We start from the raw sequence: 15,049 nt of genomic DNA on the forward strand, positions 1-15,049 counted from the left end.
TGAACTAATTCACTGAATGGACTAATTATTTTCTATCATATTTCTAGACTTGTCAAATTGCGAATTTTGGAGTTAAGAGAAAATCACTTGAAAACTCTACCAAAGTAAGTGATTGAATATTTACGTCTCTTTCACCTGAAATTTCCAAAAGTGCAAAATATTTTTATTGTTAGCAACGCAGTGCTGTCATTTCTGTTAAGAGTTATTTTTTCCGTGGTTTAAAGAAATTATACTGAAGGTTTTTAGCAAAAAGTGAACATATAATGGAAAATGGAGTCTGGTGCATTACCTGACTGTAACTCAATATCTAAAATCTATAATGTGACATTTTAAAATACGAGATGTAAACAAAATTGGAAAACAACATATGAGATAACCCTGGTCAGTGATGATGTGACAGTATTTTCCTCATCAAGAAGTAATCATCTGGTGTATTGAAAACTTACTCAATGTAACCTCAGTAGAACAATCTCCCCATTTGATCTGTACAGAAGTTAAATATATTTGGTGGTTTACAATACTATTTAGAAACCTGTATCATCAGAACATTGAAGAAATGTCAATTTGGTAGTGTTTCTTGGTACTATTTACCAGAAAAGAAAGTTGCTATAATTTGTTGCTATAATTTGACCAACATTTAGATGATATTTTGAAAAGGAAACAGTAAAGAAATGAAAAATAAATCTATACACTTCCCATGCTAAATATAGGAAGTTGCACTGCATAAAGCAAGGAATATATTTTTGTATTCAGACCAGCATTATATAACCATTTTCTGTAACAGGGATCCTAACCAATGAAAAAATATCCATGGATTTGGGGATTGTTATAAACGGGGGTTGTATGTCCCCATTATAAGTGAGACTTACAGTGGTGGCAATGGACTGTGTTTATGAAACGTTGCTAATACTGAATTGCATATTATTTAGCTCATTTAAAAAGGGCGCCCTTTTTTAGCAAGCATGCATTTATCAAAATCTCCTACTCAGGCATTTTGCCTGTAATGGGATATAGTGACATTTTCACTACTTCTTGTGGGCTTTTATCCACAGCACTTTCCTTTTTTAAAGGAAAGCCATTTTTTTGTGTTAAAGGCAATATTCTTTTGAAAACACTTTTTTTTTTATAAACTTTCTATTTCCTCTGTTCTGAGTTACATTTACTATTTTGAAAAACAGGAAAAAAAGCTTCAATCTGCTACCAAAGTGTTTATCTGCATTTTAAATGAGACCTGTTCAGGGCAGCAGATTTGCAGCCTTTGAGGTCTTTATCATCTGAAAGGCTATATATATACATGCTGTAGTATGTACATGTTACCTAACTACCTCTTAAACATCAGTCTCTTTTAGAAGGGAATTGCATAGTCTTTGCATGCAGAAGGTGCTTGTCGGAATAAATGGATGTGTGCGTGCTAGGATTGAAGAATCAGAATTCCACAACAGAATAATTTTGATCAAACAGAATATTTTTATATTTCTGGTCTAATTCTAATCCCACTGAAAATGATAACAGACTTGTTACTGAATTCAGTGGGAGCAAGATTGGGATTGTGTGTCATTGTTACTAATAATTTTTTTTTCTTCTGTGATACGTGGCGTTTAACAGGCAAATTTTGTCAAGTTTGGCAAGTGTTTAGAAGATTCATACCTAAGCGTAGTAGCCTCTGGTTTCAGTAGCACTAAGTTTGTTAAGGTGGCTGAGTATGACCTTTTCCCACTGTATGATTCTGAAAGTAAGGAAGTTCTTTGATTCTCGTAACCAAGGGAAACATTATTTGTAGGCATGTTTGTTCTCTGCTCTTTGCTATGGCAGAAGACTTTGCTATATACGACTGAGACGAACTGGAAATAAAAGGCTTTGCTTATGCAAATGCTATCCTTAAAACTGCTAGATAAAAGGGACAGCTGTGTTATGAAATAAAGTAAGAGGAAGAGGAAGAAAGTTGACAAGGTCATTTTTGCATCAGCTGGGACAAAAATGGCTGATCTATGCATTTCTGGGCTTCTTTTGTCCTCTAGAGCAGTTTTCTCTGCAAGCAAAAAAAGGTGCACAGTGTAATGGATGGACAGGAGTTAACACATATTAGAGAGTGTTAATTTAGAGGATATACGTCCTGCTTCCTAGTTAGGGTGAACTTGACCTCTTTTATAAAAAGACAGTAACTACTCGTCTAAAGCAGCATCTCTTTGCATACTGGACTGGGCCTGGGAAGATCAGGGCTGAGCGTGGGAGGTTGGAGGCGGAGAGTGTTGAAGCCGTGGGCGAATGCAGACACGGTAGTGTGGCAGGTGGAAGTAAACCAGTATCAGTATGTCATTTAGGCTTTACAGGGAAACAGGAAAACGTTAAATACCAGGCTGTTTTATTTTCTCAGCCAATAAGAGAAAGAAAATTGTGACAAGAAAACTGTGTCTACAGTAGAACCATCTGCAGTTAGGAAAACAAATGCAGTAATGTAAATCAGAATATATTTTACAATCTAGTTGCAAAAAAGGTGATGCAGGTCTTTCAGATATATACTTAAAGGCTTTCTTTCTTACCCTACAATTTATTGGATATGTCATGAATAAGATAACCTGATTATGTTGGTAGTTTGTCCAGTAGTTCTAATGTAAGAAAAGACATGAAAAGGAAGCCATATAAATAATACTGTAATTTGGCTTTTAAATAGATGTGAAATGTACTGCAAGATTGTTTTAAGTAACTTCTGCTCAGTACTATTACCATGTTAAGTGCAACTTAAAAATGTTATCAAAAAGCAGATCATATTCTTTCATCTGTTCTGTGCTGTAAAATATATGTATAAAGAATTTTTAAAGGAAACATTTAGCATTTTGGCATAAACAGGAATTAAATGTGCTTTGTGTTTACCATAGCTCTAATTTTGCTCTATTTCATACTAGCTCAACAGTCAGGATTGTTGTAAAATGTATAGTAACTGCATAGTAACTGAATGCAAAATGTTCTAAAATTATTTACAAAAATATCAGATTAAGTAAATACTAACTATAGTTGGCTGAAAAGTAGCTCTCTAACCAGAGCATAGATCTCCAAAGTGTCCCTCTTTAATACAACTTGCATTAAAAAGTGAGAGCTTCCCTTTGCTGAATTTGTTGACATAATTTTACAGCATCTAAAGCATGTCCAAACATATCACTATATTCCCAGACACTTTCCTGACAGAAAATTAGTGAAGCATTGTTCATAAAATGCTTTGAAGATTCTTCTGATTTCTTCTGACAAGCATACCAAATATTTAAAATAACACTGTCTTGCTGTATCATACTGGGCTGGAGACATATGTTGCTCTTCAAATGAAAATGTTGCAGGATGTTCCTATTTTCTGTCAGCAGTACTTTCTCTTCAGAAAATACTACTAGGCTTACACATATTTTTAATGTACTGAAAATATTCGTATGTTTAGTCTATATATCTTCACAATACTGTTTTATAAAATCAGTAATTTGTTTTCTCTCTTATATGGTTTGATTAAAGATTATTATTTACACTGGTTTCCAGGATCTTTTGAGCACTTAGAAAGATTTGGAAATCTCTGGCCAATATTGCATATAAATTCTAATATTTTATTAAAGCTTTAATTTGTGCAACAAAAATAGAAAAATCTGTTTTTTTTCTCTTGGATTTCTGTTAAATGTTTCAGATTGTTTGTGAGATTCTGACCAAGTTTCTTACGTTTGAACAATTTTGCCACCTAGATCACAGGGTTGTCTGTTGGTGTGAAGAACCAACTAAGATAATTTTTATTATTCTGTTTGGATAAAAGTGTACTTGATCTTTACTCACTGTAACAACGTGTAATATTACTGCGTAATAGCTCAGGATGGTGTTTTATAGACTGCAGCTCCCGATAGCTCCATAGTGTTCTGTTTTGTAATACTACCCTACTGATTATTTATTTGAAGCTACAGGCGAGGCTTTCCAATTGCCAGTGGTGTTTTCAGTCATTTTGCACCCAAACTGAAGCAATTAAAATCAGTGGACAGATTCCCATTAGCTTCAATGGGTTTTGAATGAGCCAGTTTGTGCTTCAGTGTTTAATTATTCCGTGTTTGAGTAATTTCTCAGAGTGGAGAGATGTAATTTGCAGTTTTCTATCCTGCTGAATAAGGCTGTAGTTCAACCTGGATGGAAAGATACGGGAAAGGAGGAGGCTGCCAAGGGAGGAAACACTTAAGAGAACTGTGGTAGGAGACTGACAAGTCCCACAGGTCCCACCAAGGGCCTGTCTTGCCCTCAGTCCTGTTTGTGGCAGTGATCAACACTTACCTGGCAGGATCTGAGTAACTTGGTGACTGTAAATCTCTTTTCTTTAACATCCTTTTCTGTGTCATTTATAAACTAACCAGCATGTGCTCCAGCCCGGAGCCTGACTATTGGCAGCTCCTCCTCCTCCACCCACTCCTTTAAAATTGGTATTTTTTCCAACCTTTAGTCATTTATTTATCCATGTGAAGACCCTCTCTGGTCACATAGCTGCTTAGGTTAAGATCTTTCAGTGAAGGACCTTTGCACATATCTCTTGGAAATGAGGGTAGACTTTAATGTCCAGCTCTTTTGTACTCTTGACTCTTTCAAAAGACTCCAGAATTATTTTGAGTCATCCCTACTCATCACAAAAACTATGCTGAATTTCCCCAGCTGTCAAAGTCACTGGTCTGTAGTTTCCTAGGCTTATCCTGGAATGATTTAAAAATTGTTGTGACATTAGTTACACACTTCCCAGTCATCTAGCACTGAAGCGCTGTGTGAGGGGTTTTGTGTGCCATACATGCATGTTGTCTGAGTTCTTAACTGTGGGTAAGCATTGCAGCATGGGAGCCTGCCCAAACTCTGAATACAAATACAGAAAATTAATTTAGTTTTTCTGCTCTGACCTTCTTTTTTTCCGAGCATTCCTTTTATATCTTTTCCATAGACTCTGGCAAGCTTCCTGCTCCTGAGGGGCCTGAGGAAAGATTTATTACTACTTTTTACACTTGTTTTCAAATATTTCTGAAGATATTTTCTGGCCTTTTATAGTTAACCATTTTGTTCTATTTTCCTTATTTGGACATGTTTTCATCTTTTTAAAGGATGTCTTCTAAGTCTCCTATATTCTCTTCTTTGCCATGTTGGCTTTGGATTTTCTCAAGTCCTTTTGACGGGTGATTTTGTATTGCTTTAAGTGTCTTGATCTTCTCCCAGCAGCGATTTAGCTTGCTTAGCTGATGTAGAGGACTCCTCACTGTGATTATTTTCCTCTTACCTGTCCACAGCCATCCTGAGAAAGGCTGGAGCTACTAAACTCGGAGGCCAGACATTACTCCTGAAGGTCTCCTCATGTGGGTCCCGACGTTTCCCCCCGTGGGAAACGTTACTCGCTGTTTGATGCAGAGAGGGACAGACTGACAGACTGTCTGCCATAGCATATTGCAGTCCCGGGACTGTATGTCTACATTGCATCTTTAATGACAGTGAAGTCTGTGCTGGTCAGTGGCCTTGACGTGTGCCAAGCACGTGTAGGAGGCTGACCGCTGAGGAGCACAGTGCAACTCCTACCGTGGCTTCACCAGGAAGAAAACTGCTGTGACAGCACCAGTGACACGCTTAAGTGTGCACATGTATAGATGGCACAAGGCAAACTTGCACCAAAAAGAAGTTGTTCTGAGCATAAAATCAGGAACGTAGATGCACCCTGTGAGCACCTCCACCTTTCCTTTCTCTTCCCCAACAGTACGAGGTCTGCTTGTTTGTCAGAGTTGTTCAGTATTATCCATGTGGGTTGTTTAGTATTATCTGTGTAGGCGTTGTCAATGAAAGTCAGTGAATGTGTCAGCATCTCTGGGTTCAGCACTATAACAACCTGTGATTACAGTTGCACTTTTCATCTGTTGTGTCTGGTGAAACAGAAAACACCTCACAAAGTTTTTTTCTCAAGTTTATAAGAAAAAATACATTTAAGTTAGTTGCACATTTCAGTTATGTATCAAAGCACATATATATTTACATACATACATATATCAATGTATACACACACATATGTATTTATACATACAAATGGTTAGTGAAGAGATGTAATAACACACCCGGTTTCTGGAGGTGCTGTGTCTATACCAGCTCGCAATACAAGTGTTAGCATGCATAGCTCCCTGTGCAACGATCCTTTTCTGTCCCCAACGATTTGGAGGCACCCGCACCGATCAGGGCAGTGGTAACTGTGTGGAAGTGCTTCTGCTGTTCCCCCGGTGCACCGTGGGGATGCTGTGGTGGGTGCACCTGTCCTCCCCCAAAATGCTTCTGCCTAGCACATGGCTGCTGTTGGGAGCTAGTGTTTCTGCCTGCACTGTTCTTGTTCCTCAAGCTGTCACAGGCCTAAAATTTAAGGACAGGGAGGAGGCTGTTATTGAGACCATAACTACTTACCAAATATATTTTGCTATTTTAAAATCATGATGGTGAACCAGGCGTTAATGAGTTTTCTGATAAATGTTCTGAAGTGTATGAGTGTGTATGCACACGTGTGTGTATGCACCTGGCTTGGTGAATTAGGTGTTCACATTATTGTCTCAGTATTCCCATTTCAGTCCAGATAAAGAGCTTTCATACCACTGTTGCCATCTTCTCTGTTTCCCACTCTCTTAACTGTAGCTTCAGTTTATATGGCTTTGTCTCACCTCGGGCACAAACAAATTGGAATGCTGTTTTCCTGTACGATTGCACAATGATGCATTGTTTTACCTAGTGGTTAAATAATTACTAGGCTAGCATTGTCTGTGTTGATATTTTTGAAGCCATTTACCAAATACCTTTTGTGTTGGAGCTGCAAACTCCAAGGCCTATACTTCGTTATAAGGCTACCCTTTAGGAATGGCTGTAAATATTGGACACTCCTGTAAGAACCACAGAATGCTCTGACAGTGACTTTCTAATTTGTATGATTAATCCAACAACTCTGATGCACAGGATATTTCATAATTTTCTTTGAGGAGTTATGTAAATGATATAAAGTACCACTATGTTTTCCCACCGTTTGGTAAGTGGATTTTACTGAATGTGCAAGAGTTCAAGCACTAAGCACTTCTGTTTGTTTTAACATATATTGGTATGGAAAGTAAACCTTTTCCAATTATTAGTTTTTTTATGGAAAGTTATTTCAAACTTTCTTGGAGGAAAGTTCACAGTGGATACAAATACAGAAGTCTTATTTGTGCTGCCTACACTGTAGGAAACAACTTTTACATTATGATGAGTCAGCCTTAGATCATGGAGCAGGAGCTGTGTTCTGCAGTCAGCCTTCGGGTTTGATTGCTTCAGTTCTGACTGCAGTTCGAGACCTGGTGCCCTTTTTCTGGATGTGTAGTTGTAATAAATGTTCTGTTAGGCAGTAGGTCTTCCAAATACAGTCTGATATTCTCCCAAAATAAGTGAAAACCAAAAGTTTGTGTTCAAATTGGATGTAAATCCAGAATACTGAAAAGGATATATTGTTATTGCCCTTCTACCAAAGGGCAGCTGGTTAAATCCTAGCATTGTTTTCCCAGGTTTTTTTTTTTCCCTTGTAAGTGATAAGGCAGTTACATTATGCAGACTTCACATTAGTACAGACTGTATTTTCATTTCCATCTTGACTGTTTTCCGGGAATTTGAGTATAACTTGGTTTGTGTATTAGTAATAAAGACCCATGCCATTGCATTGGTGTTCAGAGGAACCAGGATATTCAGGCTGATGAAAGAACCTTCATAGGAGAGAAGAGAGAATCAGTAAAGCCTAAAATATCTTATAGCGTAATTACACCAGCATATTTAGGAAGCAGAGATATGTAGAGGCTATATATAACTATGCATTTTATGTGTGTGTGTATTTATGTAATATATATGCGTGTATATATACACACTTATATGTACTTATATGTACATACACATATGTATGCTATATACACATACACAATACATCTTTATCTATAGTCAGTCATTTCATAGATTGGGAACCAACCTAGCAAAAACAAACCAAAAAAGGAGCAGTAGGTAGTAGGATAGCATGAGTGTCAGTGCCAGAAGAGAAGATGGGGAATGTGCAGAGTATCAGGGGGACAAGAAAGTGAGGGGGGCATTAGGATCAAGGTTTAGATTATATTGACTGCTGAGGACTTACACCCCGTGAGCAATGTGACTGCTGGCGTCAGAAAGCCTTACTTGGCCTGCCCTAGGAAAAGTGCATTCTGACCTTCTGCTTTTAAAAAATAGTCTGGCCTAGACTAGCTAGTCCACAATTTAACCCAACCCCAAATCTAAATTACCAATTTTCCTAATTTTATTGGCCAAGCATTCTAGGAACCGTGGCACATACACAAAGCTCAGAGATGGTTCCCCTCACTAATGTTCATCACTTTGCTTGTTTGCGTGCTGAGGATCTGTGGTTGTGTCAGGACAGTGCAGAGTTATTACAGTAATTGAAGTAAACACCAATTCTTCAAACAATCTAGTAGCTAAATTTACAACTTAGTTGGGAGAGGAATGTTCTGAGCACATTTCAAATGTAAGAACAAAAGCTTTTAATTTCTCTAACAGTTGTATTTAAGCCTGGTCTGGTTACTACTCCTATAGAAGCTCATTAGTTTGCACTGAATTTTGTATTTTCTGAGATTAGGCTCTGTCATAAATATTCATTGCTCTTCACAGCAACAAATGTCAGCAGACCTGCCACTCCTAAACTGAATGTTTTGGGACATTAACATCCTATTGAATTCCTGAGAGCAATCAAGAATATTTCATACCTCAGGAAAGAATCTGGAAATGACACCCATGCTGTTGCTTCCACCAAGCAGCCAGGCAACCTGCCTATAATTTTTCAAACATCTTTGAGAAAATTGAAGTTGTTAGTATGATCTTTGCTCTTAGAGCTCTTTGGGCCGAGGAAAACACCTTTTCAGGGTTTTGTGGGATTTCTTTCAGTAGAGATTCATAAAATTTAAAAACTGTAGAAACCACATTTGTAAATGGTGAGTCACTAGTGTCTGAGAGCAGTGACTCTGTAATGTCAGATTTGTAAATGGTGAGTCACTAGTGTCTGAGAGCAGTGACTCTGAGAGTAGGTGCTCGTAATTGATGAGAAAATACTGGTATTTGTTGTACTCATCCTAATGACTCACTGTTTCCCAACTGAAGCTGTGGCTTCTCATCTTTCCCTTGGTTTTCTTGACAGTAGGTATTACAGCTACTGTTTTTCTGCAATACCATGCTGTTAGGAAATAACGTACAATGGAGACGTTACCAAAGGGGTCGGTCCCTAGCAGCTAATGTTAGGGAAAACGAGGATTTCTCTTGGTCTTCAGCTATTGCTCAGAATTAATTTGCTTTGTGAAGAGTAAAAATTGTAGATCAAGTCTCAAGTACAGCCTCTAAAATTGGAAGAACTATGTAATTCTGAAGAAGTGAACAGTTGAAAACTGGGTGAAATTTAATAGTACAGTGTGCAAGGTTGTGTACCGAGGGACTAATAGAAATTTATGTTATAAATTAGGAGTTCTTCAATCAGAAATCATATTGGGAAAAAAAGACACAAGTGTGTTAGTAGGATGTAAAACATCTATGAGTCATCGATCTAATAGAGCCATGACAATGCCAAATGTTCTTTGTCAAAGTATTTTCACTAGAGACAAAGAAGCGTTTGTGACATTGTACAAAAAATGAGGGAGACCTCATTTGGAGAAGCTCCAAATGAAATGAGGATGAGGAAGAGCTAAAAAAGGTCCTAATCTGATTGGAAAATGAATGCAGAGTGTATTATATGGAAGGGTCCTAAAAATAACATGTTACTTAAGAAAACAGAAGTTGAGAGGAGATCTGTTAGTGTTTGTCTCTGCACACACAGTCAAGGTAGGCAACGTGGAAGAGAACTATTTCTTCTGCCTGGACAAGGGACAGAGTTGTGTGTGGTTAGCAGAGCAACAAATAAAGATAAGCTGGCCGTGAGAGGTAGGAATGAGAAGTTTCCAAAGTATCAGTCTCATCAGTACCTTCTCTCTCCTCCTTTTAAGATTGAAAAACATCACTCTACATTTTGCTGAAAGGCAAAAGCAGCACTTTTGGCTTGGTGGTGGGTCTCTTCGGTGCAGACTAGTGGAGGTAGGAGGTGGGGGAAACGCCTGGGCTGGTCCCTGTCCCACAGCTGCCAGAGGAGCTGGCTGTGGGTGTCCTGGCAGGCAGGACACGCTGGGATGTGCATTCAGTCTGCCCTGGCTGGTCAGTCTGACCTCCTACTGTCACAAACTTTTAGTTTTCACCAGAAAATTCTGGAAAGATTAAACTTAAATGGCACATGTTGCAGTCCTGATGGTTCGAACTTGTTGGTGTATTGCAACATCACATCTGCTCTCTGCAAAAGGCAAATTTCAGTGGTTATTAAGTAAACTGGCTGAAATCAACCAGAAATGGTAAGTTTTTATCACAAATGATATAACTACATTGTAAGATTCTTTGTGTTGATCAGCACTTTGATATTCCTTTGAAGATGTTTGCATGCATTGTTCTGTTGTTCTTTGTTGTTTTAAACCAGTACATTTCTGAAAGATACTTATTTTCCAATTATCTCTGTCCCCTCGGTTTGCACTTGTTTTAGTGCAATCTTCCTGCATTGCCAAAATATTACATACCTGTAACTTTACTCCTGGTTTGAGTCAGGAATAAAAGGACTTTATGGATATGATGATGATGATAGGGATTATTTTTTTTTCCTTTTGTTAAAATTAGCCATTTTATATTGATGTGTTTTCAGTCTTAAAATGTAAACCAATGTTTTTTATTCTTGATTGCACATTTTTTGGCTTTGATTGTAATAAAATATAACTATGTGAAAATACGGGCAATATGTTTTAGCCACACAGTCTTATTGCTGAGAATTGCTGCTAATTATGTTTGGTGTCAAAATTCAGACTCTAGTTGAAAAATCATTGTTTAGACTTACCTATTGTAGGCAATATAATGTCAAGTTGGTAATCTTCTGTTTTGCTTTTTTCTGCAAATGTCTCAAGTTGTAATGTATCTCTGCGTTTTAACTGCCACTATTTACTTTACAACAGTACTTCTGTGCATTCTAGTTTCACAAAAGAGTGGTTCTCAAAAATTCTATGAAAAATAAACCTTCCTATTTTGTATAATATTTTACTATCAATGCCCAAGTATCTTCCTTGATACAATGCAATGGATACGTTTTCTTCCAATAATTCGAAAGCACAGAAGGTCAGTCTCATCTAAAATTTTCCATGAAAAATATTTCAAAGAGAAATGGAAACAAGAAGGGTGCCATCTATTAAGTTTTTCCTTCTGGATAATGAATGAAGGTGTGAAAACAGTATTTTTGTGCATATATAATGAAATTATCTGTTTTAGCTTCACAATTAAATATATATTGTAACAAAAACTTGGGGGGGGGGAGAATCCCATTTTTCACGCAGAAGAATTCACTCATGAAATTTCATAAACTGGATTTTTTTCTATCCTTTGAATTCCAAGTGTACTTTTATTTTTTCTCTAAATATAATGTGAAAAATTGACATTTTTCTCTAACATTCTTTCTTTCCATTTCTTTCTTTCCCCCAAAATTTGGATTCTAAATTATTTAGTTATTTATTTATTTTATTTTACAAACTGATTAAATCAAAAATTTTATGGGTCATAGGTTGTTATTTCTTTTATTCCCTTGCCAATCACCTAGCAATACTATAACTCTTTCACACCTGAAAAATAAGCCAGAATATTAAATGCTGCACTGCGAATGCCAAACTTTTAATTAATTCCACTACCAAGCTACCATGTAGATCTGCACCAAATTAATGTGCCGGTTATCCACAACTACAAAACGTCTAGCAAACAAATCAGATGGAAACAAGGCAAAGTGGTGGAGGTTGTCCTGTTCCTGTTGTAATGATCATAAATACATATTTGTTGAAATTACTTGTAACTCTTTTTTATGCTGGTTATTTCTTAAAATTGGTGAGACCGTGTATAAGGAGATTCAGAGGATAAAGGTTTCTAAGCAGCATCATAAAAACCATATGAAAAGCACATAGTAATTTGTTTTTAAAACAATATAAAGTGAAGTAGACTAGATTCTTCGTTGGCAGAATACATATAAAATAATAGTAGGTGTTTTGCAGAGGTTAAGTTTGCAAATTGGAAGTATCTAAACCTGTAGAGAGTTATAGCTCTTATGCCCTTCTGTAGCTTAGACTTTATTCCAAATTGAGAAAGTAAGCAGAATACAGATGAATCACTTCTTGTATAAATACAGTGTGTGTATTGAACGCTGACATTCCTCTTAAATAATCATTTTAGAATAAAAACTGGCATATATCACTTAGAAGCATCTTTGGTGATTTATCAAAATATTGTTTGAAACACTGTCAGGTAAAGTCATTTTATTCTTGTTCCCTATTTCAATACCACTTTGCTTTGACTTTTAAAGATAAGTATAAATATTTCTCAGCGTTTGCATTGTTGAAAGACTGTAGATATGGCCTTACTTGTTTCTTTAGTTTCATCTCAGCAGGAATGAGCCAATAAAGATTCAGAAAGATATTCAGACATCAAAATGTCACAATCTGTTACCTTTTTTCAGATGTGAAATTTGCTGAATAAAAGTGATGATTATTATTTCCATTAACCTGAAAATGGAAAGCTGAAATGCTGAAAAGCATTCTTGTGACTTAAGAACGTTAGTCCCATTGACTTCAATAACATTTATATTCCTAACATCCTTACCACTTCCAAAATTGTGTTTTAGGAAGTAGATTTGCAAAAATTGCAGGTTGTCTTAAGTGTGTTGAAGTCAGTGAAACAGACAATTTGTATCAGCTGAGAATCTGTCCAGAGGCATCTAAATATAGGTTTAAAAGCTTAGCTTTAGGCTGCTATTTTTTGAAATGCTGTTCCACTTTCTTCCCAGTTTATTATAAAGATGCAAACTGTTTCCCACACTTTGAGATTACAAATATTTTCATCATTCATGATGACCTGTTTTCTTCAAATAGTAACTCTGGCTGAGTTTAATAAACCATATTCCAGAAGGCTTACTACTTTGGCACTACATTATTAAAATATTGCCAATATATTAATAAGCAACTACTACTACGTATCTTCCCTTTAGGCTTTTTTAAACTAAATTTATTTGCTGCTTAGAGAAGATGCAGAAAAATGTATTACAATACGTTGTAATGTATATCTACATATACAATGTATACAATAATTCTTATTGTAAGAATGTTTTTCCAACATATATAGTGGGTCAAACTTGTCTGAAAAATTGCCTTAATAATTCTTGTCTGAAGGCAGTAGTGGCATTTTTTTTGCTGTATCTCCTGTAAGGGACACTCTGGGAGAAGATATAGCTAGAACTCCTTGTATTGCAGTGAACATACACCAGTACTGCTTCTGCCATCTAGGATAATCCGGATATTACTTAAACTGTAATTAGTCATTCTTATCTGATGGTGTTCATGCTGTATAATTTTAATGTGTCAAATGGGCAAAGGAAAGACAGAGCAGAAACTAGAGCCCTGTATATAGGCTTGTTTCATATGCCAATTTTTTTTGTATTTATCACTTATTTGTTTCTTTAAAACGTCCATTTAACAGATGCAAAAGTGATTTATTTTTTCAGAAGAGTTTATATCTGACTAGTAGGGTTAAATTTCAAATAAAGACTTCATAGCACAAAGTGGTGGGAGGGGAGAACATTTATAACTATGGAGACTCACCCTAGCCCACCTTACACTCATTTTGTTCTTAATTATACCAGAACCCTGAGCTCCTCCCAGAACAACTGGGAGCTAAACACACACAGAGTTCACTCCGACTGTTATTAATGAGATCTAGTTTGGTTATGCTTAGACTCTGTGCTCTGCTTTCTCAGGTATGGTTGTTTTATGGTATGCAAGGAAATTGTTCATTATACTCAGAACACCTTAAGTCAGTATCCTTTTAATTTAACTTAATTAAAAAACAAATCTACAGAGTAAAAATGCCTGCACACAATTCAAACTGCAAGAGGAATTAAACAGAGAGAAGATGACTGCTGGAATGCATTGAGAAAGGATGGGGTTTTTACCTGCCATGACCATCGGAGACCTTTTCTTTTTCCCAGCTGGAATAGGAGACTACTAGAAGCGCATGCTTCTCAGCTGCAGTACTGATGCAGCGTTGACTTGCAGGTAACACACACCTCCTCTGAGTGTCTGTATGCACTGCACTGTATGTCACTCTCTTGTGTTATCTTTGAGTAATGGCTCAACCTGATACCCTGGGACACTGTGTTTCTGTCATTTAATAGGTTGTTGGATTAAGGATGGATGGTTCTGAGCTGAACACATGTAGAATGACATTTTTAGTTGTTGCCGTCCTTAGCCATATCAAAGTGTAGAAACTGTACCTGCAGATGCTGTGGGCTGTGAACTTCAGCAGTGGCCATTTGTCCCTCCACATGAGAGGGAAGGGATATCCTGTGACCTGTGTTCTTGCAGCGCATCGGAAGTTCCCTAAAGGCCAGCAAGCAGACAGCGCCTAACCTGTGATCAGCTCTGCGGTGTGCAAAAGGTTACCTTGTGCTGCCATTTCCCTCAAGCCTTGAAAAGTTCACTGTACTGCAAGGCATTTTATTTATGTAATCGGGAAAATAAAAATAATCATGCAAAACGATGACTCTCAACTGCTTATATTCTAACACATATAAAACGCGATTGACAATTACTTTTGAAAAACTGCAGAATACGTATGTCTGAATAAATTACAATGGTCATTAGTTCTTTATCACAATTACATTTTCCTGTAGCTGGTCAGTGAGTTCTTTTATGAACTATTAATATTTGTATTTCTGATTGAAATACATTTGTAGATTATATTCACCAGTTATATCCAGCATTTTTGCTTTGTAGCCATCTTTTTAGCACGTATGGCTTTTCCGTGCTTCTCCCATTTCAGTGTCTCCAACGGACTGATTCAGTTCAGGCTCACAAGCTGTGTGTTGCAGCTTGCTTCCTGTCACTGGATTATGAAA

At 36.9% G+C, this 15,049-nt stretch overlaps 1 protein-coding gene across 1 annotated transcript in view; it reads left to right on the forward strand.

Annotated features, from left to right (window-relative positions):
• Positions 1-15,049, forward strand: part of LRRC7 (leucine rich repeat containing 7) — a 105,707-nt gene that overhangs the window by 10,972 nt on the left and 79,686 nt on the right. Inside the window, exon 5 of the mRNA XM_009278756.2 lies at positions 48-104. Coding sequence (XP_009277031.1) covers positions 48-104 — 57 coding nt within the window. The remainder of the gene's footprint in view (positions 1-47; positions 105-15,049) is intronic.

This window comes from Aptenodytes forsteri, unplaced genomic scaffold, assembly GCF_000699145.1.
Source record: "Aptenodytes forsteri isolate BGI_AS27 unplaced genomic scaffold, ASM69914v1 Scaffold290, whole genome shotgun sequence".
NCBI classification, from domain to species: domain Eukaryota; kingdom Metazoa; phylum Chordata; class Aves; order Sphenisciformes; family Spheniscidae; genus Aptenodytes; species Aptenodytes forsteri.